This window comes from Tympanuchus pallidicinctus, unplaced genomic scaffold (assembly GCF_026119805.1).
Source record: "Tympanuchus pallidicinctus isolate F22 unplaced genomic scaffold, pur_lepc_1.0 scaffold12, whole genome shotgun sequence".
Lineage (NCBI taxonomy): Eukaryota > Metazoa > Chordata > Aves > Galliformes > Phasianidae > Tympanuchus > Tympanuchus pallidicinctus.
The window spans coordinates 17,873,481-17,897,502 of NW_026294637.1; the positions used below are offsets into that span (position 1 = coordinate 17,873,481).

Sequence of the window (24,022 nt, forward strand, 5' to 3'; positions counted from 1 at the left end):
TGGATAAGCAACTTTAGCAGTGGCTTCCCTCCCCCGTGGCTGCTCGCTTTACGACGTTTCTGTGTTGTAAATGAATCTGGAATGAATTGGTAAAGAGGGTTTTCAAGTTCTGACTCTGGAACGTGAGTACACAGCACCCCTCACAGTAATTCAGGGTAATCTTGTGTTCCCCAGCCTTCTCTGCTTAAGGTTGCTGGAAATAATGTGGCTCTCCAGGCTGGATGTGGCTCTGGGCAACCTGGTCTGCTGGTTGGCAGCCCTGCACACAGCTGGGGGTTGGAACTACGTGAGCATTGTGGTCCTTTTCAACCCAGGCCATTCTGTGATTCTACGATACTGAAATGCAGTGTGATATGAAACACATTGTGAATCTGTGTTTCCAGTGCAAAATCAGCTTTTCACACTTTGGGTGTGGGTGTCCTGGCACACAAAGCATATTTTTCCATTTCAGAGCCCTCTAAAAGAGCAGCTGGGCTTTGTGCAGTAGGGGGTTGGGTAACGTGTGCTCCAAACAGCCAGGTGGGCTGATGTGCTCAGGTCTGGCTGGAGTAAAAGGTGGAAAGGCAGTTTGAAGGCTTTTCTTACCCAGTGAACGCGCCCCAGAGCTAATTTTTGGCTCTTCTCTGTCTTTGTGATAAAAGGTAAGATGAGGAGCAGAACAACATAGATGTCAACCCTGTGCTGCACTCTGTCCCCAGGTATTGAAGGGCTGCCAGTGGCAGGAGTCCTGCAGCAGTCATGTATAGCTGAGCTGATCAGGAGGCAAGCAGAGCAGTGGGGCTTCGTCCCCAGGACCATCGATCAGTGCTGCTCATGCAAGAAACTCCAGTCAAGGAAAGGTCTGGGGAGCTGGGGAAGGCTGCCTTCCAAGGGAAGCTGTTTTGTTCATTTTTAAGCAGTGCCTTTGTGAGGAGCTCGTAAAACGTCTCCGATTGTACAGCTTGACCAGTTTTGTTCAAGGTTCCTGCATGACCTTGGTTTTCCCGGATGGCTCGGCCATTCTGTTGGGTGTTTTTTTTAATGTGGATATACATAGAAGGGGCTTTGTAAGTCCGACCGTGAGGTTTTAATGTTTTCCTGCTGTTGTATGCTGTCTGCACATTTGAGATGTGGAAATACAACAAATCCAGGCTATTGACAAAAGCATTTACTGATGGATTCTTTTATCTCTAGGCCAAGTGGAGTTTATGAAATGTTTGCCCAGGGAATACTCCTCGCTCCACTGGTTCAATTCTGCAGGCTGCTGCTTTTCATCCTCTGGAGATGTTTTTTGAATCCGAATTAAGCAATGTAGATCTGTAAATGAGACCTCAATAGACCTCAATTCTCAGTGTCCTTTGTTCATGCTACCTGCTTAATGCTGAGCCGCTGCAAACGCTTCCCTAAATAGCAGCTGATGCTCTGCAGTGGAAAATTCTCACTCGATGCACTGCACCAAACCCAGTGCAACATCTTCTGCCTGAGCCATTCTTCTGTGCTGCTCTGTTCTGAATGCTCCAAATCAACCAGGCAAGATTCTTCTTCGACTTGTGCGGGGCTAAATCTGTGCTGTACATCGTTTAAAGGACCTTTTCTTCCTTGAGTTCTAGAGGGAACTGGTGTAAATTCTTCTGCTGCAGGTGGAAGACCTTTGCAAGGAACGCCTTGCTCACCAGCCTTAGGTGCCAAGTAACTAAAATCCTCCATAGAATCACCAAGGTTGGAAAAGGCTGCAAGATCATGCAGTCCAACCATCCACCTACCACCAGTATTTCCTCACTGAACCTCAGTACAGCATCTAAATGTTTCTTGAGCACCTCCAGAGATGGTGATTCCAGCACCTGCCTGGGCAGCCCGTTCTAGTGCCTGCCCACTCTTCTGGAGGATTATTTCCTAATCCCAACCTGAGGGATCCGTATCCTTCATGTTGGATCGTGCAGAGGATCCTTGCATGGCTGTAACTGGGCTGTGAGCTCTTGACCTGTGAGATATACAACCTGTTTTGGGGGAGTTGACCTGAGCAAAATTTGGGATAACTTTAGGACTTGTAAAAAAAAGCTGCTTCTCATAAGAAGCAAATTCTCTTCTGTGTTTTATGTGCTAAGACATCCATCCTGTTTGAAGTGATAGGCTGCCGTTGGTTGGCAAGACTCCTTCTGCAGCTTGTTAACCTGGTGCCAGCCTGCTGCAGCAGTGGCCCTTTGGGGATCTCCGAATCCCTGGCTGCACAGAACTGAAGGATAGAGCCAAAGGTGTTTCTCCTTCCCCTGAAGATTGAGATGTCAAACTGTAACACGTTTCTCCAGCATCTCAAAGACTGTATGTTTGTGTCTCAAATCCCAGAGTCCCAGAGCTCGTCTATGCATGGTACTTTATTCTGGGTGTTCCAGGCCTCCCCCTAAATCTGACAGCCTGTTTCTCCAGTGATTGATGAACTTGAGCAGTTGACCAGCAGAGGTGTTTCAGCTCACAAAAGATGACCCTGTGGATACCCAGCTGGATGGAAGGTGGGGCTGCTCAGTGTGAAGATGCTCCGGTTTTTGACTCGTTGACCCAGTTCTGTTTTCCCCAGCTGCCCCCGTTGTAACTCCTCTCTACCTGGAGAAGTTTGTCTGCTTGGTTCAAAGCCACCACCGTGGCTGTGCAACATCTGGGGAAGAAATTTCTGATAGCAGATAGATTGGAGCCAGCTGTGCCAGTAGCAGCACAGGAGCACAAATCTCTGTGGGATCGCAGCTTTGGGATGGAGAAGTGGGGAAGGTTAATGTGGCCAGAGCCTTGGTGAATAGAACGGGGGCACGGGATGCCAGTTAGGCTGCTTCCAGTTCAGGAGCTGAAATCTGATAAGGGGCTGCTGTCAGCCTCACTTATTGAGGAGGGAAGCAGAAACTGATGGTGTTTCGAGGGGTGCAGATAAGAAGTGGGCCTCCTGTCAAATAGAACATGATTAATTACCCTCTATCCTGGCTCCCGCTTTGATAGCGGTGTCTAATGGTCTGCAGGCTTGCAGATCAGGTGGTGACATTCCCACTGGGAGGTGTGGATGCCCGCTGTGGAAATGCCATGAATAGGGGGGGAGAGATTAGATCGGCGTGGCACGGGCAGGGAGAGCTGGTTTCCCTTCTGTTTGCTCAGGGTTAGCCATCAGGATGGGCTCAAAGCAACAAATACAACCTTGAGGCAAAGGAGCTGGGGTGGCTGAAGAGGCGGCCTTTGTGTGGAACCAGCTTTGGTTCAGGATTTGGCTTATTGTAAGTCACTTTGGGAGGCTGGAAGTTGGAAGCAGCAGCTCTTTCCTTCCCTATGTGGGTTATTGCTTAAACATGGCCCTCTGTGCCTGTTCACTTCTTTGCTCCAAAATCCACTTCAGATGTTGCTCTGCTGAATAATGATTTGAGTCTCGCCTCCTTTGTTCTTTACCTAAAAATGGACACGTTTGAAAGTACACTGGATAAGAAGAAAAAAAAAAAAAGGAGGAGGTGATTGAAAAAGTAGTGCTTCAGGCTGGCTGTAATTAACTGCTCTTTGTCTCTGCAGGACAAGTCATGGCTTAGGCTGCTTGATGGCGGGGAACTCCCTGCAGTGGGCATGTTCCTCAGTGGGACAGAGGGGATTTACCTGTTAGCATCATAGGATCACCAAGGTTGGGAAAGAACCTCTGAGATCATCCAGTGCAACCTGTCTTAGGTGACAGTTTCCTTTTAACATCACTTGTCTGTTCTGATGTCGGTATGAATCTGAAGCCTGGCAAACAGGATGCAGCCACCTTGAGCAAGGAGCTTGGGTAGGTGAGGAGTGCTTCAGTGCAGTGTGGAGGTCCTTCTAGTTAAAAGGGAAGGCCAGTGCTGGACTGTAGCTGTCAGCAGAACAGAGCAGGGGAACAGAGCTCACCCAGCTGACTGCTCAGCACCTCTTCTGCCAAAACATGTCAGAACAGTCGCTTGGAGATGATCCAGGCCTTGCATCTTCTGTCTCTTCCTAAAGAGCTCTTGGAAGGTGGAAATCAGGTTCCCCTTCAGCCTGTCGATCGTAGGAGACATAGGGGACATTCAAACCTATCCATGTGCACCCTGTAGGCTTTTGTTATGTCTGCCTGAAACAGAGGCAGCTTTTGAAAGGGGTGAAACAGCTTGGCAGGAGGGGCTGCTTATTTCCCTTGAAGGACAGAGATGTTTATAGCTACAGTCAGGCTTCCTCCAGGGAAAGTCTTTCACTCCAGAAACCCGAATTGTAGTTACAGCTGTCTTTCCTTTCATCCTATGGGATGATTCCTCCTTTTCCTTCCAGCGTTGTGGTTGGGCATTTTGCCCTCTCCGTAGCCCTTTTGTGTTAGCAGAGCACTTATCTGGAGGCAGCAGCCTCTTACCCTGGGGCTGTTTCCCACCTCCAGCAGCTCCAAGCCCAGCAGAGCAAGTACACCTGCCTTGGAGCTTCTCTTCTTGAGGTCTCCCATGCGCATCAGCTGCCCGTCAGCCCTTTTCCAGCGGGAGCACTGTGTCCCGTCCCACCCTCCTCCAGCTGATTCCTTCCAGGGCTGCCCCATGCTCCCGTGGCTGGGTCGTGCTTAAGGAAGAAAGCTTGTTTGCCAGGAGAACCGTGAGCAGGAGAGCCGGTCGTCATCCTCGGCCTCTTGTGGAGCTGGCTGTGCAGCGCTGCTGAGAGCCGGCGGGATGGAGGGAAGCTGGAAAGTACAGTAAAATGAGTTTGCCATCAAAAGGCAACAAGTCTTATGCTGTGCCCCCGGCTGCTGACCTTTCCCTTTGGAATTCTCCCCTCTGACCTCCCGATCATTAATCCTGATGCTGCCAGATGACAGTAATCCATCATGGCCCCTGACAAGCCTCGCGGCCGCCTGTGAAAGGATCCGCTCGCCTTCAGCATCCCCTCGTCCCATGATACTTGTTTTTCTGCCTTTCCTGTCGGAGCACCGGGGGTTTCCAATAAAGACTTTATCGCCTCGCTCCTCCTCGGAGGGGGCTGTGGGAGGAGGGGGCTCTGCTGGCAGCTTTCATGCTCAGATCCTATGAAATGTTGGTGAGGAGCGCCCTTAATTTGTCAAGTCCGAAATGCAAATAGCGCTGTGCCTGCTCGTCCCAGGCTGGGGGGGTGATTCTCATCCTGGGGCAAAGCACAGGAGGAAGGTGGCTGTATCTGTGCAGAGCAGGGAAAGGATGGGAGTTCTTTCCCTCTGATTAAACCCCAGGGCGCTTCAACCTGTGGGTCCTGTTGAAACGCAAACCTCAGGAAGGGAGGGTGCTATAGGGCTGGTAACGTGAGGCCTGGGGTGGCCTCTGCTTGCTGGTGGTGAGCAAGCTCTGCAAATACGTGTGAGCCTTTATCTCCCACTGGATGATGTTTGTCTGTGTCACAGGAGCGTTTGGATGCATTTACTTGCGTATTTCCAGACGCTAAGGGATGAGGAGGTCCAGAAAAGAGTAAGGCTGTGTTTAGGATAAATATATTATTTTTAAAAGTAAATATTTCATCGTGCTTCTGTGTTAGCAGCTTGCTTGCTGGAGGAGCCTTCCATCTGACCCTTCTCTTTCGCTCCCCATCTGCTCACTGTCCAGGGAGAGAAGGATGAAAGTCCCTTCTGGAGCAGCCAATGCCATTCCCTACATGAGACAGGGTGGCTCTGAGTGGCGTGGGATTGCTGAGGGAATGGTCTCAGCCCAGCAGTGCTGAGCCTTGTGCCCCCAACCGCTTCTTGCTTGGGCAGAAACACTGAAGTGCTGAGAGGGAGCCGTGGAGGTGGGCAGAACTATTTGCAGTTCTTTCTGCAGTCCTTCAAAATAAACATTTCCCTGCTCTTGCCTTTGGGGTGGGCTGGGTGTGACCGGTTCCTGCGGCTCAGCTGATGAGTGATAACTTCAGGCTGGTAACATGATCGCTTCCAGCCCTCTATGTGTCTGCAGTGACACTGCTACCAGACTCTTAATCTTTCTTTTGACGCACGGAAGGAGACAAAATGGAGGCAGAGGGGAAGGCAAAGCAAAAGCGAGGATTGCGTTCGCCCAGGCTGACGTTTTGTCCGGGCTGGATGGAGCCAGACTGCATCTAAACAACTGGGAAACGTCCTCCCTCCCCCAGGGAGCCGGGATTTGAAATGCAGGAAGAGGATCTGATGCAGTTTATGGATGTCAGCTTCGTGCACAGGGAGGGGATTGTTTAGACAGAAGGCAAATAAAAGGGGATGCAAGGGATGGGAAGCAAGGGAGCTCGCAGGCCAGCCTGGCCGGGTTGCTCTTTATGCTGTCTGGCAAAGTCAGTGCCTTAATGAAATTGAGGGCTGCTCTTGAAAGCTGAAGAAGTTTCCTTTAATCCAGCATCTCGTTAACCTGTGGGAATCGTTGCCATGAGCTGACGTGTAATAGGCTTCAAAAAGAAGAAAAAAATTGCACTTAGGTGTCTAATGAGGACATCTGCAGAGCTAGCTGAACTCCTTTTCACCAAACCGAATAAAACCCATTTATAAGGGCCATAAACTGCTCTGCTCCGGGGCGTTATCCCACTGCTGGCTGATGAGCAGTGGCGAAAGCCTCCCCTGTGGGTTGGGCATCCCATAATTGTCCATTACGGCGCTGCCGCTGGCCGTTGCGGTAGCAGGATGCTGACCTCGGGGTGGGCTGCTCTTTGATCCAGGACGGTGTTTCCTACGCAGAGGAAGAAGGTTGCTACATCAGCATTTCTCCTTCTTCCTCTCCTTGCCGAAATCTCCTCGCTGCGGCCTCTGCAGAGCCTCCATCTTTGTGGCCTTCAGGTGCAGCTGTGAGGGTCTCAGCAGCGGGCTTTCGGTCGCTACACGTGAGCACGCTGCTCCATAGCACTGCCTGCATCACTGCCTTGCAACAAGTGGGGCTCCCACAGCTGGGCTGCGTTGGCTGCTGCAGGACACACATCCCAGAGCTGCTGCAGGGACAGGGAGCAGAACTTGCAGCAAAACGCTGCACGCTTGTGAGGGAGGATGGGGAAACGCGTGCTGGGTGTCACGTACCCTTTGCTATTGCTCTGCCCGGGCACACAGCACGTACTGGGGCCGGGGGAGCAGAATCCAGTGCATGAGCAGCTCGAGCTGCCTGCAGGCTCAGCCCCTTCCTGAGCACCAGCTCTACAGATTTGATTGGAGATAGCCCTGGGAGCTCGTAACAAGCGATTCCTCTGGGCTGCTCCCTGGCCACCAGGGTTGAATGGTCCCTGCTTCCCCTCTTCTATTTTAGAAGCTGCTCTTAGCTGCAGGTTATTATTTGTCTGTTAATTGCTTTTGCCTACAGGAAAGGATTTTTCATGAGAAGGACGTGCCGTGTAGCTACACTTCTCTGGCTCATTTACTCACCCATAGAGAGGCCTCGAGTCAGGCTACAAATAGAGTTGCCTGAATTTCCTATTGGAAAGAAGATCAATAGCCCCGACCTGCCGGGCTTCTCAGCCTCATTTTCTCTCTCACTCCTTGTTTTCTTCCCTGCAGGAACTCCCATCAACAGGATCCCCATCATGGCGAAGCAGATCCTGGATCTCTACATGCTCTACAAACTGGTGACCGAGAAGGGAGGGCTGGTGGAAATCATCAATAAGAAGATCTGGAGGGAGATCACCAAAGGCCTTAATCTGCCCACCTCCATCACCAGTGCCGCGTTCACACTTCGAACCCAGTAAGTCTGGAGGGTCAGAGCAGGAGCTGGGCAGTGCAAAATGGGGGCTGAGGTTGCTCTGTCTCACTCAGCACAGGGAGCAGGGGGAGGGGACTGCTGGAGAGCTCTTACCTCTTGGTTATTGTTATTCTTAGTTATTAGTTGAGTCCTAAGGAGGGAAGCTGCTTGCTGTTTCTATAGCCTTTGATACACACAGTGTTCCCTGCAAATTTGCCTGCTGGATTGCAGCAAAAGTTGTGAGGTTTGGTGCTGCCCTGTACCGACTTGGACAAAATAACCCTCACGTCATCCCACCTTGCATGTAAGCGTTACGATGCGAGCCCTAACTTATCATTTGACATGTTATGTCAGTTGTAAAGGCTTTGGGGATGATTTTTTTCTGCCTCTGGATGTTGCAGTACGTAACTACGTGCTTCCGAGGTCAAGTGGAAGCTGTGAGAGCTTCAGGCCCCAACTACATATTGCTTATCACAGCAAGCACTGCAAATGAAGACTCCACATCTGCACAGCACCTTCATCCCAGAGTCTTCCTGCGTGCTGTCCTTTTGTGGTCTGGTGAGAAACCTGCTTGACTTTTGCTGTGCTCACCTCTCTCCCAGGTATATGAAGTACCTGTATGCCTACGAATGTGAGAAGAAATCCCTCAGTTCTCCTGCGGAGCTTCAGGCTGCGATCGATGGCAACAGGCGGGAAGGCAGAAGGCCCAGCTACAGCTCCTCTTTGTTCAGCTACTCGCCCACAGCCTCGGGGCCTCCTTCCCTCCTGTCTCCCCCAAAGATCCGCTTCCCCATCATCAGCGTCGCGCCGGGCAGCGGGACCAGCAATGCTCGCGTGTCTCCAGCAGCAGCTGTAAGAAAAGGTCAGCTGGGGGAGAGGTGCAGCAGAACCGGGCAGTGGTTGGTGACCCGTGGAAGGGGGTTGGATGATCCTCGAGGTCCTTTTCGACCCGGGCCTGCGGATGAGTCTTGGTGTATTTGCTTTAGGATCCAAGTGACTCTTTCCTCTCCTAGGTGACGGTGTGCCCTTGACCGTGTCGATGCCAAATCGTATTGCTGTGCCAGTGACCTTGGCTAGCCAGCAGGCCACGGTGGCAGCAAGAACAGCCACCCTGGAGCAGCTGCGGGAGAGGCTGGAGGCTGGGGAGCCACCAGAGAAGAAAGTCTCCCGGATGACAGAGGAGGAGCAGCGGCTCGTCCAGCAGGCTCTGCAGCGCAACCTCTTCAGCATGGCGCGGCAGATCCCCATGAAGATCAAAATCAATGGCAAGGGTAAGACGTGCCTCCGGCTGCTCCGTGAGCTGTGAGGAGCTGCCAGGCTCAGCTGGTGTCCTCAGCAGCGCTCTGCTGCGCGCTCGAAGCCTGTTTCTTCAGCAGCTGAAATGGCACAGCTGCGTTCAGTGCCTCCTGTGCACTTTGGAGCTCGGCGTGCTTCGCTCCGGCCCGGGGCGCTCTTGTGAGATGGCTGGTTGGGAAGCCGTGCCCTGTGCCAGACGCTCAGCCCATCAAGCGGCGTGCTTTGCCCAGCCCTACCCTCATCTCAGCCCCGTGTGCCTTTTAACTGATCCCAGAGGTGACAGCTTTTTCAGTGCAGGTGGCAGCGACGCCCGGCTTTTAGGAATCCCATTGGCAGGTGTGATGAGGAGGCCACAAAGCCCTGCGTGTCTGCAGGGGCCCCTACGCTTTTAGCGAGTCAGGTGATTCCTGCCCACATCTGCTGCAGCTCCTCTCGCAGCCTGCAGGCAAAGAACTCCTGGCAAGGCTGGGTTAGGAGGTCAGATATAAGCAGCATTCATGGCCTGGGAAATGCACTCCTGAAATGCTTTGTGAAAGGGGAGTCACCCTGTAAAGGTCACGTTGTCGGGATCAATACTGTTACAGAGTGGCTTCAAAAGCTCATTAAACGCTGTGGCTGCCTTACCTGTCCTGGGGGCTGCACTTCACTGGGCAGCAAAGCCTCAGAAGATTTCAGTTCCAGCAGCTGTTTCATCTGAACCTTTTGATCCATTCAAATTAAAGGTCTGGGGCCCCTATTAATTGTACGGTGAGATGAAGGCGCAAGGCCAGGCACGTTGGGCAGTGCACAGCAGAGGAGGGGAAGTGGTTCTGGAGGCCCTCGCTAGCAATGCTTCGTGGAGGCACTTTGCCACAGTTAGATGTGGCCAAGGGTCAAAGCAGGTTCCCCTTTGTGGCAGCAGCAGCTAGCTGTGGGATTCAGTCTTTGCACTGCAGGTGGTGACAGCTGTGCATCCACCTAAACTTCACGTCTGCATTTCTAATAAGTGAGTAAACAGGGATATACAGGTTTGATGGAGTAACAGCCGTTCCCTCATCTCACTGTTTTGTTTTTCACTTCACCCCGGGCTTCCTAAATCCAAATGCTAGGAAGAAGCAGAGGCTGAGGGCTGAGCCCTAAGCAGGATTCATTGGTACCATTGCCACTTTTGTTATGTGACTGTGTGCAGGTCTTTCGTGCCCTCGTTTTCTGTGCTCTGTAAAGTGCTTTGGCACTTTTGGAAAGCACTCTGTGAGCTTGTTAGAGCTTGATAGCAACATTCAGGTTAAGTGTTAGCAGTGCCCTTCGCATGCCTCCCAGGGACAGTCCCAGCAGACTGGAAATGAGCATAACGTCTGTTGTGTGCGGTGCCAGAGGCTGGGCAGACTGTCTCCGTGCTCTCCCTCTGTTTTAACAGCACAATGTCCCCAAAACCAACACAGGCTGGGCTGGTAACCATGGCACAGCTGTGCAAACTGTAAGGCTGAATTTGTGAGCGCAGAGAAGCAGTTCCAGGCTCACAGTTCCAGGCTGGTTTAGTTGGAGGCTTCAGAAGCATCCAGGAGGGCGTGATGTTCATCTCTCCTTTAACATCAGAACAAACCAGCCTCCTACTACGCAAGAAAGAGAAAGGGCCCTCGGTGCAGAGGGGACAGAAGAAAAACAAAAAGGGATTTCACACGCCCTTAGGGACAGCCAGGAAGGCTCCGTTTGGATGCCTTGGGAAGCTCCTCTCCCTCCAGTGGCCGCTGGAGCTGCTGCAGCCTGAGCCCTGCACACCGTAAGGAACTGCAGCTCCCTGAGTGAAGGGGCCCTGAACGAGAGCTGGGTACGTGGCTGCAGCCCAGCCACCTTGAGCATATGCACAGACTGCTCTTCCTATGTGGGGATTGTTAATTCAGCCCGAGAGATGGGCAGGCATCAGTGGGATCCCAGGCCGTGCGCAGTTCCCTTGTTAACAATTCGACACCTGTGTGAGCATCACGTGGGGTTTCCTCATCAGAGAGACAGCAGGAGGAGCTGCTCACCTTCGGCGGGCTCCAGAAAGGTTGCCCTCGTTGCTCTCTAACTCTGTGTTTCTTTTCTCAAAAGAAGACAAAGCCGACTCGGCGGCGGCGCTGAATTTGTCACCTAACGGCATTGGGAGCATTAACATGTCGGTGGAGATCAACGGCACGATCTATGCTGGTGAGAAGGGGCTGCTCCTTGGGGGGTGGCAGTGCCCAGCAGGGTGTGGGGAGGGTGGCAGCTCCCAGGGCTACTCATTTTCCTGCTGTGATTTCAGCAGGAGATGAGTTTTTCTCACTTTTTGGTAGGCGAAATTAATGCCCTTTCCGTTCAGGTGTGGGGTTTCTCCATTCAGAAACCCTCTGGAGTGCTGGTTTTTGGTGATTTCGTGTTTGTGCAGGGGCTGTCGCTGTAATGTCATCCACTTTCTGCTGCGATCTGTCTGCTCTTGAGCAGTCCCCAAGCAGCGTTTTGTTGACAGCTCACAAGTGGCCTTTTGGTGTGGCAGAGAAGTGAGGATGTGGTGAGAAATTGGGTATTAGGAGGAAGTTTTTCACCCAGAGGGTGGTGAGGCACTGGAACAGGCTGCCCAAGGAGGCTGTGATGCCCCATCCCTGCAGGCATTCAAGGCCAGGCTGGATGTGGCTCTGGGCAGCCTGGGCTGCTGGTTGGCGACCTGCACACAGCAGGGGGTTGGAAGTAGGTGATCATTGTGCTCCTTTTCAACCCAGGCCATTAGTTCTATGAGTCTATGATTCTGTAAGTCCAACTTGTACATGGGAAGGACTTTGTATTCAGTGCTAGCAGGAAGGACTGTTCTCCTCCTCCTGCTCTTGAGGAGAGTTTTAACTCAGCTTTTATTTCCACGTCATCACTGACGCTCTGATCTGCCTCCAAGCCCGCCGGCCTCATACGATAAGGATGAAGCCTTTGGGGCTGCATCAGCCACCCTTTGCTGCATCCCCCCACATCCCCCTGACTCTTCCCTTACCTCTGTGCCTCGCAGGCGTGCTCTTTGCCCAGAAGCCAGTCGTCCATCTCCTCGCAGGCTCGCAGAGCTCCTGCAGCAGCAGCAGCAGCTCGCACTGCTCCCCCAGCCCTACCTCATCGCGGGGAACCCCCAGCGCAGAGCCCTCCACTAGCTGGTCTCTCTGATGGACGGCCGAGCTTGCTGTCTCACACTGGCCTCCGGCAGCTCTTCCTCTCTGCTCGCGGCGGGGAGCGAGCCGGGAAGGAGTCGCACAGATTACCTCATCTCAAGGAACCTGCTTCGTGGTTGGCCGACGGCAAGATGATGATGATGATGATGATGCTGAAACCTTTCCATGCCAGCGAGTTTTTTCTTCATCGCCTGTTTGTCCGGCCTTTGTCTTTGTTCTCTCCTTTCTTCCTCCCTTTCACTTCTGTTTCCTTCCTCCTCCTCCTCCTCCTCCCAGGGTTTGCTGTGTTCCTCTTGGGGGGTGGCACGCAGAGAGGGGGGGCACACCTGGCGTTCTTCAATCAGGGATCGGCGGGCGGAGAGATGGCTGAGACGTCACCAAGGCAGGTGGGAAGAGCTGGCATCGGGGCAGGGGAACGGGCTTCTCCTCGAGCCGCAGCACGGCTCAGTTTGTTGACAATCGGAACAGCCGGCAGGCTGCCTCGCTCCTCTCCTCCCATGGCTTCTGCCAGGAGAGCCTCCTCGCTTCTCTTCCTCAGGCTCTGTCACGCTCCAGTGCTCGTCTGTCCTCCCCTCGGGCCACGCAGCCCTTGCTCGTGGAGCCCCAGAGGTGCGATGAGCCTCCTTCCCCTCTCTCTGAGGTCTGCCTGGGAAGGACGTTCTCAGCGCTGCGCTTGGCCCATAGGCAGAAAAATCCCTCTCCATCAGCTGCTCCGTCCTGCTGGCCGCTGCTGGCCCGTTCCCTACTGTTGTTGCCTTTTTCAGGCTTCCAGCCAATTTTTAAACGCCCTCAGCCTCACCTGCTTCTCCTTAGGGAGTTCATCCTACTGACGTTTCCCCCGAACCTTTCCTTTGTTTGGCTCTGATTCTTTGCTCCCCTGAGCACAAACAGTTTGATCTGGACTTGCTGGAGCGGCTTCTCTTCGGAGGGTGCTCTCCACATCCCCCTTCAAGTCGCACGTGAGCAGAAAGAAAACCAATCTCCATCAGCCAAGATGCTCTCCTGTGGGGAAGCAGAGGAAAGAGAATCAAACCTTTCCTCACCCTCTCCCTTCCAACCCATGTAAAGCAAGCAGAGGCTGCCCACGAGCTGCTGCCCAGGCGGCCTCGCTCTGCCCCACGCATTCCCCAGCCCGCAGACCAGACCCGAGCACCATCCCTCCTGCCCTGGTGACATCCTTTCCATCCTTCAGGCCCCAGTCAGGTTTTTTGAGCAGATGAAATACCTCAGATATGTACTTATTGTTGGGGGTTTTTTTTGTTTGTTTGTTTGTTTGTTTGTTTTCGGGTTGTTTTTTAACCTCTTCAGGAAGTGTTGGCATATCTTATTGCTTGGTTTGTTGTTTTGTTGTTTCGTTTGTTTTTTTTAATATGTGGTTTTGCTGACATCGTGTTTATTTTTTGTTTTTAATCGTAGCACCAAAGACAGAAAAATCAGAGCAAAGGAGCAGTGGCTTTCCCATCTTTTAGGCTAGCAAGGAGACAGCTCTGTCCCAGGACACACGCATAGCACAGGCCAGGTAGAGGTAGGAAAGGAGGGCACAACTGACAGCTGAGCTGGGGATTCTGTCCTTCACCTTGGACACAAGGCTGCCTCCAGAGTCCCTGTTTCCCTTCTTGGTATTCCGTGTAGCAAAGCTGCTCGGTGCAGCTGGGGGACGAAGCCCTGCTTACACTACAGACGTACCCGAAAGCTGCTGCAGCAAAATGCTTTCTGACACTTCAGTCTTTGGTGGCTGCAGAGCGGCAGCCCGCTGGCAGCAGAGATGGGTGCCACCTCGGCTTTCCTTGCCCCCAGCCTGCAGCTCGGGTGACAGGGCTGCCCTCAGCCCTTGCGTAAACCCCCCCCACGTGCAGCAGAGCCCAGCTCCCTGCAGTCAGGTTGTGACTCAGGTCAGCTGGCTGCCAGCCGTGGGGAGGACAGGGAGGGAGGGAGTGCTGGGAGCGCTGTGTGCTGGCATTGGTTCTGCTCCTGGTGGCTCTTGGTGGCAGCAGTGCACTGGGGAAGCAGAGCTGCTCCCACTCGCCTGGCAGACCCACAGACCTCCAAAGCATTTCATTGTCTCTACTCAGAGAGGATTTCCCACACTGACTGACTCAGATTGTTCTTCCCCCTCCCCTCCCCCTTTTTTTTTTCATTTCAGTTCTTTTTTCTTTATGTTTTTCTTTTTTTTTTTTTTTGGAGATGGGGGTGGGTTTGGGGGCTGTTTCCTAAGAGTGGGACTGGGGGACTTTTTGCTTTTCCTTGTGCTTTCTTCTCTGGTCCTGGGGAGCAGAGGTTAGTAATGGGTGTTTTTGCTTATGTATCACATGCTAACGTTGTGTTCTCTTGCACAGAAAGGCACTCGAATCACTGAACTGCTAAACAGCTTCGACACTACTAGAGTATTAATGTTTATAAGCTTTACACGACTAGACTGGAACTAGACAGGGACTAACAGATTGTTTTGTATCCAATTCAGGGAAAGAAACAAGTCGGGATGCGTAACAGATACCTCAGTAAAATAAGCTGCAACAATACCCGGGTCCCTCATCGCGGGGACCGGGCCGTTCAGACTGTGAAGAGTAACCCTTCCCCAGGCCTGGCTTTGATGCTGGCACTCGGCTTCTCGCAGTGTCCGGGTCACCTACTGAGCTGCCGGGCGCTGGTGGGGATGGGGTTCTAGAAACCAGCAGCAGAGGGAGGGCGGAGGAGCGGGGCGGGCTGGGCGAGCCCCCGGCTCCCATTCATTTCACTCAGCGCGTTGGATTGTAGAGTACTCAGGGTTTTGGTACTGCGGGTAGGACTGTTCCTCGGGTGAAGCGTTCCGCTTTGCAGTGCGTCTAATTTCTCTTCCAACTCCAGACCAGCGAAAGTTTCACAGCGAGCAGCCAAATAAAATAATAAGGATGAGAAGCCCGCGGCTGCTCGGCGCGGCCGTGGGGTGGGAGTGCTGCCCCACATCCCAGCTCCGGGCTGGCACAGCAGTGGGACGCGGCGCTCTGGAGGGATTCGGGTCAGAATGTTCTCACCAAACAACGGCAGCAGCCTTGCTACTCGTTTTCTTACCTATTTAAAGTAAAAATAAGTAAATAAAAAAAAAAGAAATGTGATAGCCTAGGCGGTGGATAAATACCTCAACGTCTCCTTCCAACAAGTGTCTGTATATGTTGTTGTTGGGTTTTTTCTATCTTACACGTTATCTGAATGTTTATATTCCAATAAACTTCTACCTCTTCACGGTGACCCAACAGCGTCTTTGGGGGCAGCGCTGGTTGGTGGGGGAAGGTGGGGGGAATCAGCTCCTGGGGTGGGAGGGCCGTGCTGGGCGAGCCAGGGGGGCTGGAGACACGCGGGGGGGTTCGCCCCAGAGATTGCATCTTGGAAGAGGTCCTCAGCCCTGTGCTCGGCGGCCTCCCGCAGTGGTCAGCGGCTATAAAGCGGGCTTAGAGAGGCCTCCAAGGGAGGAGGATGCTGTCACCACCCTGCCCGAGTCGTTTCGGTCGGCGCATCCTCGAGGCGAGGAGCTGGGAAGGACGCTTCTCCCCCCGGCGCGCAAGGGGTTAATCTCCGGGCCACAGAGAGGGACGGCTAGAGCGGCGCCCAGGGGGGCGGGGCAAGCGGCGGAAGCGGAAGTGGGGGCAGAGCGGGAGTGGAGGCGCTGCTGGGCCGGGCCGGACCGGGCCGGGCCGCACCCTCCGAACGCAGAGGGGCCGAGGGGCGGTGAGCGGCGCGACGCGGCCGGGGGCGGTTTAACGGCTCCGGGGGGCGTTCAACGGCGCTCGGGGGGGCGGACCGAACCCCGCAGGGGAGGTCGGAGGGCTCCGAGGGGCGGGTTAACGGGACACGGGGGCGGTCTGACGGCTGAGGGGGGGCGGCGGGCCGCGGCGGGAGCTGAGCGCGCTCCTCGTGTCCGCAGATGCATCACTGCAAGAGGTACCGCTCCCCGGAGCAGGAGCCGTGCTGGGGGCCGCGCTGGAAGAGGAGGCGCTCCCGGAGCAGGGCCTACGAGGGCCGCCCGCGCTGCCAGCCCCGCAGGGAGCTGCCCAGGAGGTCGCGATCCAGGAGGTGAGGGCGGCGGGCAGCGGCGGGCTGCGGCCGCAATGCGAGTACGGCGAGACCCGGCAGCACTGGCAGCACTGGCAGCACTGGCGTTGCGTCCCTCTGTCAACCATCTCCTGAAATGATCGCAGCTCAAAGCAATGTTTTACTGCCCCTGCCCTGCCCGAATAATTCCGAGCACCCGGGCAACACGAACCGGTGTTCTCTGTGGCATCAGTGAATTGCAGAATGTCCTGGGTTGGGTCACCGAGTTCAGCTCCAAACAGATGAAAGGCCAGTTTAGCTCCAAGGAAGAAAAACCTAAGAGAAAACCTTTTGGCCCCTCTGTCTGCAGGCTCTGAGCCTCGCATGGGTTCCCTCATACAGGTTCCTTTGGGTCGGTGTTGCTGAGCCCCGAGGTTTCACAGAGGCACGGTTGGAGCTTTTGGAGGGGTTTGGGAGAGCGTGAGCCGAGGCGGCCGCTGTCCTGGCAGGGAGGGCGGTGTTTTGTCCTCGTTCTGAGATGGAGTGAGCCAGCGCAGGTGTGCAGGGAATATGGAGACGTGGCACGTGGGGATGTGTGGTGTGGTGTGGTGGGGGTGGGCTGACAGATTTGCTGACCTCAGAGGTGTTTTCCAATCGTAATGATCTTGACTCTGCATTTATCCACATTCTCTTAAGCTGCCAGCGAGAAAGTCAGTTGCTGCCAAAACAGAGGGGAAACAAAGACAGGTTTCTGCTTGCTTGTGGCTGTAGGGTGGTCTTGGCTGCAGCAGTGATCACTCCTTGCTGTCAGCTGGGCATGAGAGATGGCAGCAGCCTGGCCAGATGCGTGCCCAAAACACTGCTGCTGAGCACATTCGTGTTTACCTTTGCCCATATGCTGTGATTTCTCTGAGCAGCAGCATCCACCTAAAAGATGGTTTGGCATGCGCGTGAAGCAGGGCTTGAGTGGAAGCTGCTTGATTGGAGCAGCTGGGATGCAGAAGGCAGCCATGCCGCTGGATTGCAAGCAGCCTAAAGCCCCCCCTTATGTATCTGCAGCCGTTGGCTGTGGCTCGAGGCAGGCGTAGCTGTAGAGCAGAGACCAAACATTCCTCGTGGCTCTTGCTGATGAATGATGGCTGCGCCCTGTGCACGGCTTGGTGCGTGGGGGGCTCTCACCCCGCCGGGGCAGGACGGTACTTGTGATGCTCTTCCAGACTGACAACACGTTGTTTGCGCTGCAGCCATGACAGGATGCCTTATCACAGGAGATACAGAGACCGACGGGACAGCGATGCCTACAGATGGGAAGAGCGGAGCCCGTCCTTCGACGAGGATTATTCCTCCACCCGCACGCGGACCTGGCGGCGATCCCGCGACAGAGAGCAGCACCGTGACAGGAAGCACCAGCACCGCTGCAGGAAACGCAGGACCAGGTCTTGTAGCAGTGCCTCCTCGGTGAGTAGCATCCAGAACGAGCTCGGGTCAGGCGTTAACCATTCTTACCTCCTTCTAGCTCTGAACGCTCTGGGTGAGTACCTCTAATCTCGTTCTTGTGTTTGTTTGGATTACGTGCAGTCTGTAGTCCCTAGAATGTGTCTTGTTAAGCATTCGTAGCTCTCGGTTTTTCCTAGCTCGGCCCCTGTAGCTTTAATACGTGAGGACGCTAAGCTGTGCTCTCCACGGCCAGGGGAGGGGATGAGTGAAGGCTTCAAATGGCTTCAAAAACACGTGACGCTCTTCACAGATGAGCCCTGGCTCCAGGCCAGCTGGGCTGCTGGTTGTGTGGGTTTATAGGCAGCAGAGGCCTCGCTTCTGCGTATGCGTGCTTCTCTGAGGGGATTTGGTATGCAGCGGTGGTACGGAGTGCTCCGTGAGGGCAGTGTTGCTTTGGGTTTGGGCCAGCATCCCGCACCGAATGGGGTCAGCCAGCTGGATGGAGCCCTGTTCTTCTGAGCCATCAGCCCTTGGTATTAACTCCTGTCCCACCGTGCTTAGCAGAGCCCTGCACCCTTTGAGAATACGGGTGTCCTCTTTGCCTGGTTCCGCACAGCTCTCCTCAGACCTCCTTTCTTTGAAAACGCCGTTTTCCACCCTGATTCTGAGGGCACGGGGTGTTCCTTCCCAAGAGGTTTTGAGGATTAGATGGAATTATTTGGCACGGGGCAGGGAGGATTGTCTCCTGAATGCCCTGGAAGTGCTGTGAGGTATCAGACTCTGTGTATGCCTCGCTTCTCTCCAGTAAGGAAAGTTTCTATCGTGCACGTTTGTTGCTTTTACCTGTGATTACAATTAAGCGACCGAGTCCTGATCCCTGCAGCTACAGTGGATATCTGCATGGCTTGGAACTTCTGACGGTCTGTTGCTTTCCTCCTTTCACTCCTTTCCCACTGACTTTTTAATTTTTGCCTTAGAAAGAGCCAGGGCTGTGGCTAAAATGTTACAGTGTGGTTTGTGTGCGGTGATCCAGTGTGCAGGTTTGGGTTGGTGTGATCTGAATTCTTTGAAGACTCACAGCTCTCTCAACTGTCCTCTCTCCTCTCTACCTCCTTCTCTGTTTCAGCTTACCTCTGGGGGTCTGTAGCTTCCCATTTTGGACTGGGCGTGGGGCAAGGGGTACAGAAGACAAGCCTGATAGAAGTCCAGGCGTGGAAATGTAGAGCTTTGTTTCCGTTTTTAAGGCTAAATGGAAAAAGATCAGGAATTAGGACAGCTCTCTTTGGACCTGGTCCTCTGGGAACGTTTGGCTGGTTGTCCAGTAGAAGCTAGCAGTAACAGGAGTAAACATGACCTTGTACCTGTAGTGGACACCTGGAGTGAAACACTCCCCGGGGATTCAGTTGACCTGTTCCTAAAGGTCTTCCAGGCTTAAAATTACACCCTGAGGACAAAGAGCAATGCTAGATCTGCTTGCGGCCAGTCAGGCGTAGAGATGGAGGCTCAACCCCGTTGATTCTGTCGAGAAGTGGCAGGATGCACTAGGGAGCAGGCGACCCGTTAGCCAAGCTATGAGAGAGCAGGCTGTGTGGGGGACAACTGCTACTCTGGCTTCTACTGGACAGCCCGTCCAGCTCCTTTCCCCTTCGTCATGTTTGCCAGCGGAGAAAAATGACATTCTTCTGGCAAAGCCCTCTTCCTCCTTGTGCCTCTGGGGCCTCCTCTGGTGCTCCTGAGGATGTTGCTCCTCTGTGCAAACCCTGGGGGAGCGGTGGTGCCGAGCCAGTGCCTGGAGCTGCCCAGTTGCTGCCCCACAGAGAAGAGGGGGGCCTGTCCCTGCTCAGAGCAGTGGCACCAGCCGCTGCAGCTGACGAGGGTTTTCTTTACATACCTGTAGCTGTTGATTACTTTTCTGTTTTGAAGTTAGTTTGTGTCTTGACGTGTCCCTTGCAATATCCCTATCGTTATATATGCTGTGTGCCTTATGAAATGCTGGGATCTGGAAAATCCAACCACCGACGCACCGCCGTCTCCACCTTTGAATGACAACCAATCTGCCACTCGGAACTGCCCGCTGTGCGCACTCGGTCGTATGCCGTTTCGGGGGGCGGTGCGTACAGAGAAGCCAACAGAGCAGTAAGCGCAGCAGGAGCGTGGAAGATGACAAGGAAGGCCACCTGGTGTGCAGGATCGGCGATTGGCTTCAAGAGCGATGTACAGCCACCTTTCGTAAAACTTTACCTCTACTTTCTATCCCCGTGTTAGAGCAGATCTCTCGTATTGTACTGGAGGGGTCTCCTAGTGTTTATTGCTTATAAATGGACTGAGCAGTAAATTGCCTGAGGCAGACAATAGTCACTCGAGTTTTAAAGAGCGTAGCGGTGAGAGACGTTTTTGTTCTGACGCTTTGTTGCTGTGAATTGCAGGAGCTCAGCTCTCGCCGCTCCACTCCAGTTCACATCTGCTCCTGTTTTCTCTCCTAGACGAAATTGTGGGCAGCCTTGGCGAAGGCACTTTTGGCAAAGTTGTGGAGTGTGTCGACCACGCCAGGTAGGTGGCTGTCACTTCCAAACACCTCGGCTGTCCGTCGTGCTGCAAACCCAGAGGCTCGTGAGGGTGCCAAGGTTTGTGCTGCCGCTGCAATGCGCTATTCAGCAGCTGAGAGCTTCAGCACAGGGCTGCTCTACTGCCCTACTGTAAAAGCAGGGAACTCCAGGGCTGGGCTAGCCAGATGGGAAAGCAGCCTCTTCATCTGCCACGGCGCTGCTTTTTTTGTCCTCTCCTGTGATTACGTTTGACCCCGATCTCTTCCCAACCTTTCATCTGGCTCTGAGCCCCAGGGTCAGCTTAGCACGGGAGCTGCTGGGATCTCCTGCCTCCTCAGGCGCAGTTGGAAGGAGGAGTTGTCTGCTGGCGTGCCGCTGACCTTAGGGACTGCTGGGTCAGGACGTGGTGTATTTGCAGAGTTTGCTGCAGCTCTCTTTCGGGTGTCACTTGAGCCTTTCACTTCAAACTTCTGCGGGTATATAAGCACTTGTCAAGGTTGGGACAAGGACAGAACATCTAATCTCCTGCCCAGCGACCTCGCTGGTTTTTGTGCGCTATCACTTACTCATCCCAAGCTTGCTGAAGGCTGTCTCCTTCCTGTGCCTGTTTGTATTTCTTAGCACGGCCTTAAAGGCTGCTGCAGGGCGCTGTGGAACACGTATAGCAAGCAGTAACAGCTTTTGCTCTGACTCCTTTTGTCTCTTCTCTTACAGAGGCAAATCGCTGGTGGCACTGAAGATCATAAAAAACGTTGGGAAGTACCGTGAGGCAGCCAGGCTGGAAATTAACGTCCTGAAGAAAATCAAAGAGAAGGACAAGGAGAACAAATTGTAAGCTTGGGATTCCTGCTACTGCTCTCCTGTCAGGGGAAACCTGTCCTATGCCTCCGCGTTTTGGAAGAAGAGAACCTGTCCCTCATTCTGCTATACACTTTTTTACTGAAGTCTTACCAGCTGACATGCTGGGTTATAGCAAGGCAGAATTGACCACAACTTATCTGACACGAGAGTCAGAGCTTTGGAGATCTGTATGTAAAGGTGGTTGAGCAAAGTGGGGACGGGGTGTGCAAATAGGATTATTGTGCTTCCGAGTCAGCTGGCTCAGAGCTTTTGCTTAGCAGCAGTTGGGAGAATCACTGTACTGTCAAGTCTCTCAATGATGCTTAATCCTCATGTCTTCTTCTCTGTAAAGCTTGTGTGTCCTGATGTCAGACTGGTTCAACTTCCACGGCCACATGTGCATTGCCTTTGAGCTTCTTGGCAAGAACACTTTTGAGTTCCTGAAGGAGAACAATTTCCAGCCGTACCCTCTCCCTCAGATCCGGCACATGGCCTACCAGCTCTGCCATGCCTTGAAATGTGAGTTCCATGCGGCCAGCCTCTGCAGCTGCCAGCAGCTGTTTGTACCTGCTGGTTTTGCTTTTCTCATAGTGGTACCTGAGTATTCTAGTTTCTTTGCTGAAGCTTGTAAGAAAGACAAGAGGTGCTGATTTCTATGGATGTCAAAGTAGGGATGGAGTGGCAGTCTTTAAATTTGCTTTCTTTTCCTTCTGATAGGAATGGAGAAGAGCCTCGTAAGCTCTTTTGTGCCTTCTCCACCAGAAATACTGCATCCACAGCTAGGCTACCGTGTCTCATCAAAATGGGTTGGGAGGGAAACAAGGACTTGGCTTACGTGGGCTTGGTGCTCTGATGGGCAGAGCCCTATGAGTGCTTTAGTTTGTGGTTCTTACGTGTTTTTTCCCTCTTCTTTCCCACCTATGCAGTTCTACATGACAACCAGCTGACTCACACTGACCTCAAGCCAGAAAATATTTTGTTTGTCAACTCTGACTTTGATACTCTGTACAATGAGAAAAAGGTGAGCTATGTCTGAAAAGAAGTGACTAAACCAGGAACAGCCTGCCTGTCCCTCCCTGCAGAAGTCTTCCCTGTTCTGTACGTGTCCTGCAGTCTGTTCAGCAAGAACAGATTTGAAGTTAGGACTCTTTCTCCCATGTCTCTTAAGAGCCTTAAGCTCTGATTCAGTGGCTTCAGTCCTCAGCAGCAGTTCAGCAGCTTTCAGTATCAATGACATGAGACGTAGATAGCTCAGAGCTTCACAGTTGTCACTGTTCTGGTTAAGAGTGCAGACTGGGCAGCTCTAAGAACAGAGGGCTCCTTGGAAAGCCCACCTCAGCCAGCTATTAGGAGTACTGAGGACTTGTTTGCTTGCAGAGCTGTGAGGAGAAATCCATCCGGAACACGAGCATCCGCGTGGCAGACTTTGGAAGTGCCACCTTCGATCACGAGCACCACACCACTATCGTGGCTACCCGGCACTACCGTCCCCCAGAAGTGATCCTTGGTGAGTGCTGCCGGGGCTGCGGGAGCCTCAGTTCCCCCAAGGAGCCAGTGAAAAGCTGCTGGGATTTGCTGGGAGCACAAAGCTAGCTTTATTCTCTTTGCAGAGCTGGGCTGGGCACAGCCATGCGATGTCTGGAGTACCGGCTGCATTCTGTTTGAGTATTACCGCGGCTTCACGCTCTTCCAGGTGGGACTCCTTCAGCCTTCGTGTCTAAAGGCCAGAACTTAGGAGGGAGGGGAAAGGCAGACCAGGCACTAAAATCTCAGAAGCTAAGTGTGAAGATTGGCACAGGAAAGGTCACAATTTGAGTGCTCGTGGCTTGCTGGAAGGATGTTTGCTTCTGGTCTCTTCGTTGTGCCTGTGAAGGCTAGGAAAAGCAAGAGAGGAAGCAGATGGACGGGCCTGCGCCCTTTGTACTGAGGGACGTGGTTTAGAGGGAAATAGTGATGGTAGGTGGGCGGTTGGAGTGGATGATCTTGAAGGTGGTTTTCAACTGTGGTGATTCTGTACTTCCAGACTTCTCTCTCCTTACCCTGTACTTGTGTAGCAGACAGACCTTTCTTTACACTCTGCACTGCTTTTTCTCCTTTGCAGACCCACGAGAATCGTGAACATCTTGTGATGATGGAGAAGATCCTTGGGCCCATTCCATCTCACATGATCCACAGAACTCGGTAGGAACCCATACCTCAACTCTAAAAGAGCAGTCAGCTGCTGGTGGTGGCTGATTGGTCAGGACTCCAGCTCTCTGTTCACACACCAGGTCTTACTTCTGTAGGTGTGAGCATGGGAAACTTGCTGCAACTTGGTTTTGAGCTTGATCATAAGTTTTAGGGGAAATGGTTGAGTCTTGTCTTTCAGTCTTACTGGCTGCTGTTCTTCTGGGTGGGTAAGCCTTACTGAACACCTCTTTCCTCCTCTCCAGAAAGCAGAAATACTTTCACAAAGGGAACCTGGTGTGGGATGAGAACACATCTGATGGGAGATACGTCCAAGAGAACTGCAAGCCGCTGCGTGTAAGTGCTGCTGAATCCCTGTGGGGTTCCCTTCCTGAGGTCTGTGCTGGGGGAAGGGCAGGAGGTACAGAGCCCCAAACTTGACGAAGTTGTGCCAGCCATAACTTTGCTGTAGGTCACAAAACTGGGGGCTGGTGTTTGCTTCCTCTTGTACCAGAATCTACATCTGTCTCACCTGCCCTTCTGTTTTAGACATACATGCTGCACGACTCCCTGGAGCACGCACAGCTCTTTGACTTGATTAGAAGGATGCTGGAATTTGACCCTTCCCGGAGGATCACATTTTCAGAAGCCCTCCTGCATCCCTTCTTTGCTGGCCTCTCTGCAGAGGAACGGATGCTGTGTGGTCGTGGCACCAGCCGGGACCTGAGCAGATGACAGCTGGGGAGGGTGTGATGCCTGCTAGATTTGTACAGATGGGAGTGGTTCTCTCTTCTCTCAGAGTTCAGAGGGACACTGTGACATGAACCCTGGGTCGGGGAGGTGAGGAAAAGCTACAGCAGAAAGCACAGATTTGTCTATTTATATGTTGTAAAGTTAAAATAAAGTGTTTCTTATTGTTTGATACTTCCCTCGTAGGCAGGTGTAGGGGTCTCTTGTGCCC

At 53.2% G+C, this 24,022-nt stretch overlaps 2 protein-coding genes across 4 annotated transcripts in view; both read left to right on the forward strand.

Annotated features, from left to right (window-relative positions):
* ARID3B (AT-rich interaction domain 3B) overlaps positions 1-15,286 on the forward strand; it is a 31,291-nt gene extending 16,005 nt beyond the window's left edge. For 2 of the 3 annotated variants that reach the window (XM_052671669.1, XM_052671670.1), the window contains exons 5-9: positions 7,445-7,628; positions 8,228-8,487; positions 8,639-8,907; positions 10,997-11,087; positions 11,914-15,286. In XM_052671669.1, coding sequence (XP_052527629.1) covers positions 7,445-7,628; positions 8,228-8,487; positions 8,639-8,907; positions 10,997-11,087; positions 11,914-12,062 — 953 coding nt within the window. In that variant the 3' untranslated portion in view covers positions 12,063-15,286. Of the gene's footprint in view, positions 1-7,444; positions 7,629-8,227; positions 8,488-8,638; positions 8,908-10,991; positions 11,088-11,913 lie in introns of all 3 variants that reach the window. The other variant, XM_052671671.1, reaches the window with a different exon arrangement.
* A 377-nt stretch (positions 15,287-15,663) lies between these two features.
* Positions 15,664-23,985, forward strand: CLK3 (CDC like kinase 3). Its single transcript, XM_052671743.1, has 13 exons — positions 15,664-15,769; positions 15,966-16,114; positions 17,317-17,530; positions 19,630-19,723; positions 19,993-20,059; positions 20,770-20,886; positions 21,248-21,414; positions 21,822-21,916; positions 22,273-22,402; positions 22,506-22,588; positions 22,997-23,076; positions 23,328-23,418; positions 23,611-23,985. The coding sequence occupies exons 2-13, from the start codon at positions 15,966-15,968 to the stop codon at positions 23,794-23,796; spliced, it is 1,473 nt and encodes a 490-aa protein (XP_052527703.1). The 5' UTR covers positions 15,664-15,769; the 3' UTR covers positions 23,797-23,985.
* The last annotated feature ends 37 nt before the right edge of the window (positions 23,986-24,022 follow it).

Excerpts from the sequence above, each read along its gene's own strand:
- CLK3 (XM_052671743.1), top strand. The coding sequence starts at position 15,966 with ATGCATCACTGCAAGAGGTACCGCTCCCCGGAGCAGGAGCCGTGCTGG. Across the intron at positions 20,887-21,247 it reads AAGGACAAGGAGAACAAATT|CTTGTGTGTCCTGATGTCAG; the intron begins GTAAGCTTGGGA and ends TTCTCTGTAAAG. Across the intron at positions 21,917-22,272 it reads CTCTGTACAATGAGAAAAAG|AGCTGTGAGGAGAAATCCAT; the intron begins GTGAGCTATGTC and ends GTTTGCTTGCAG.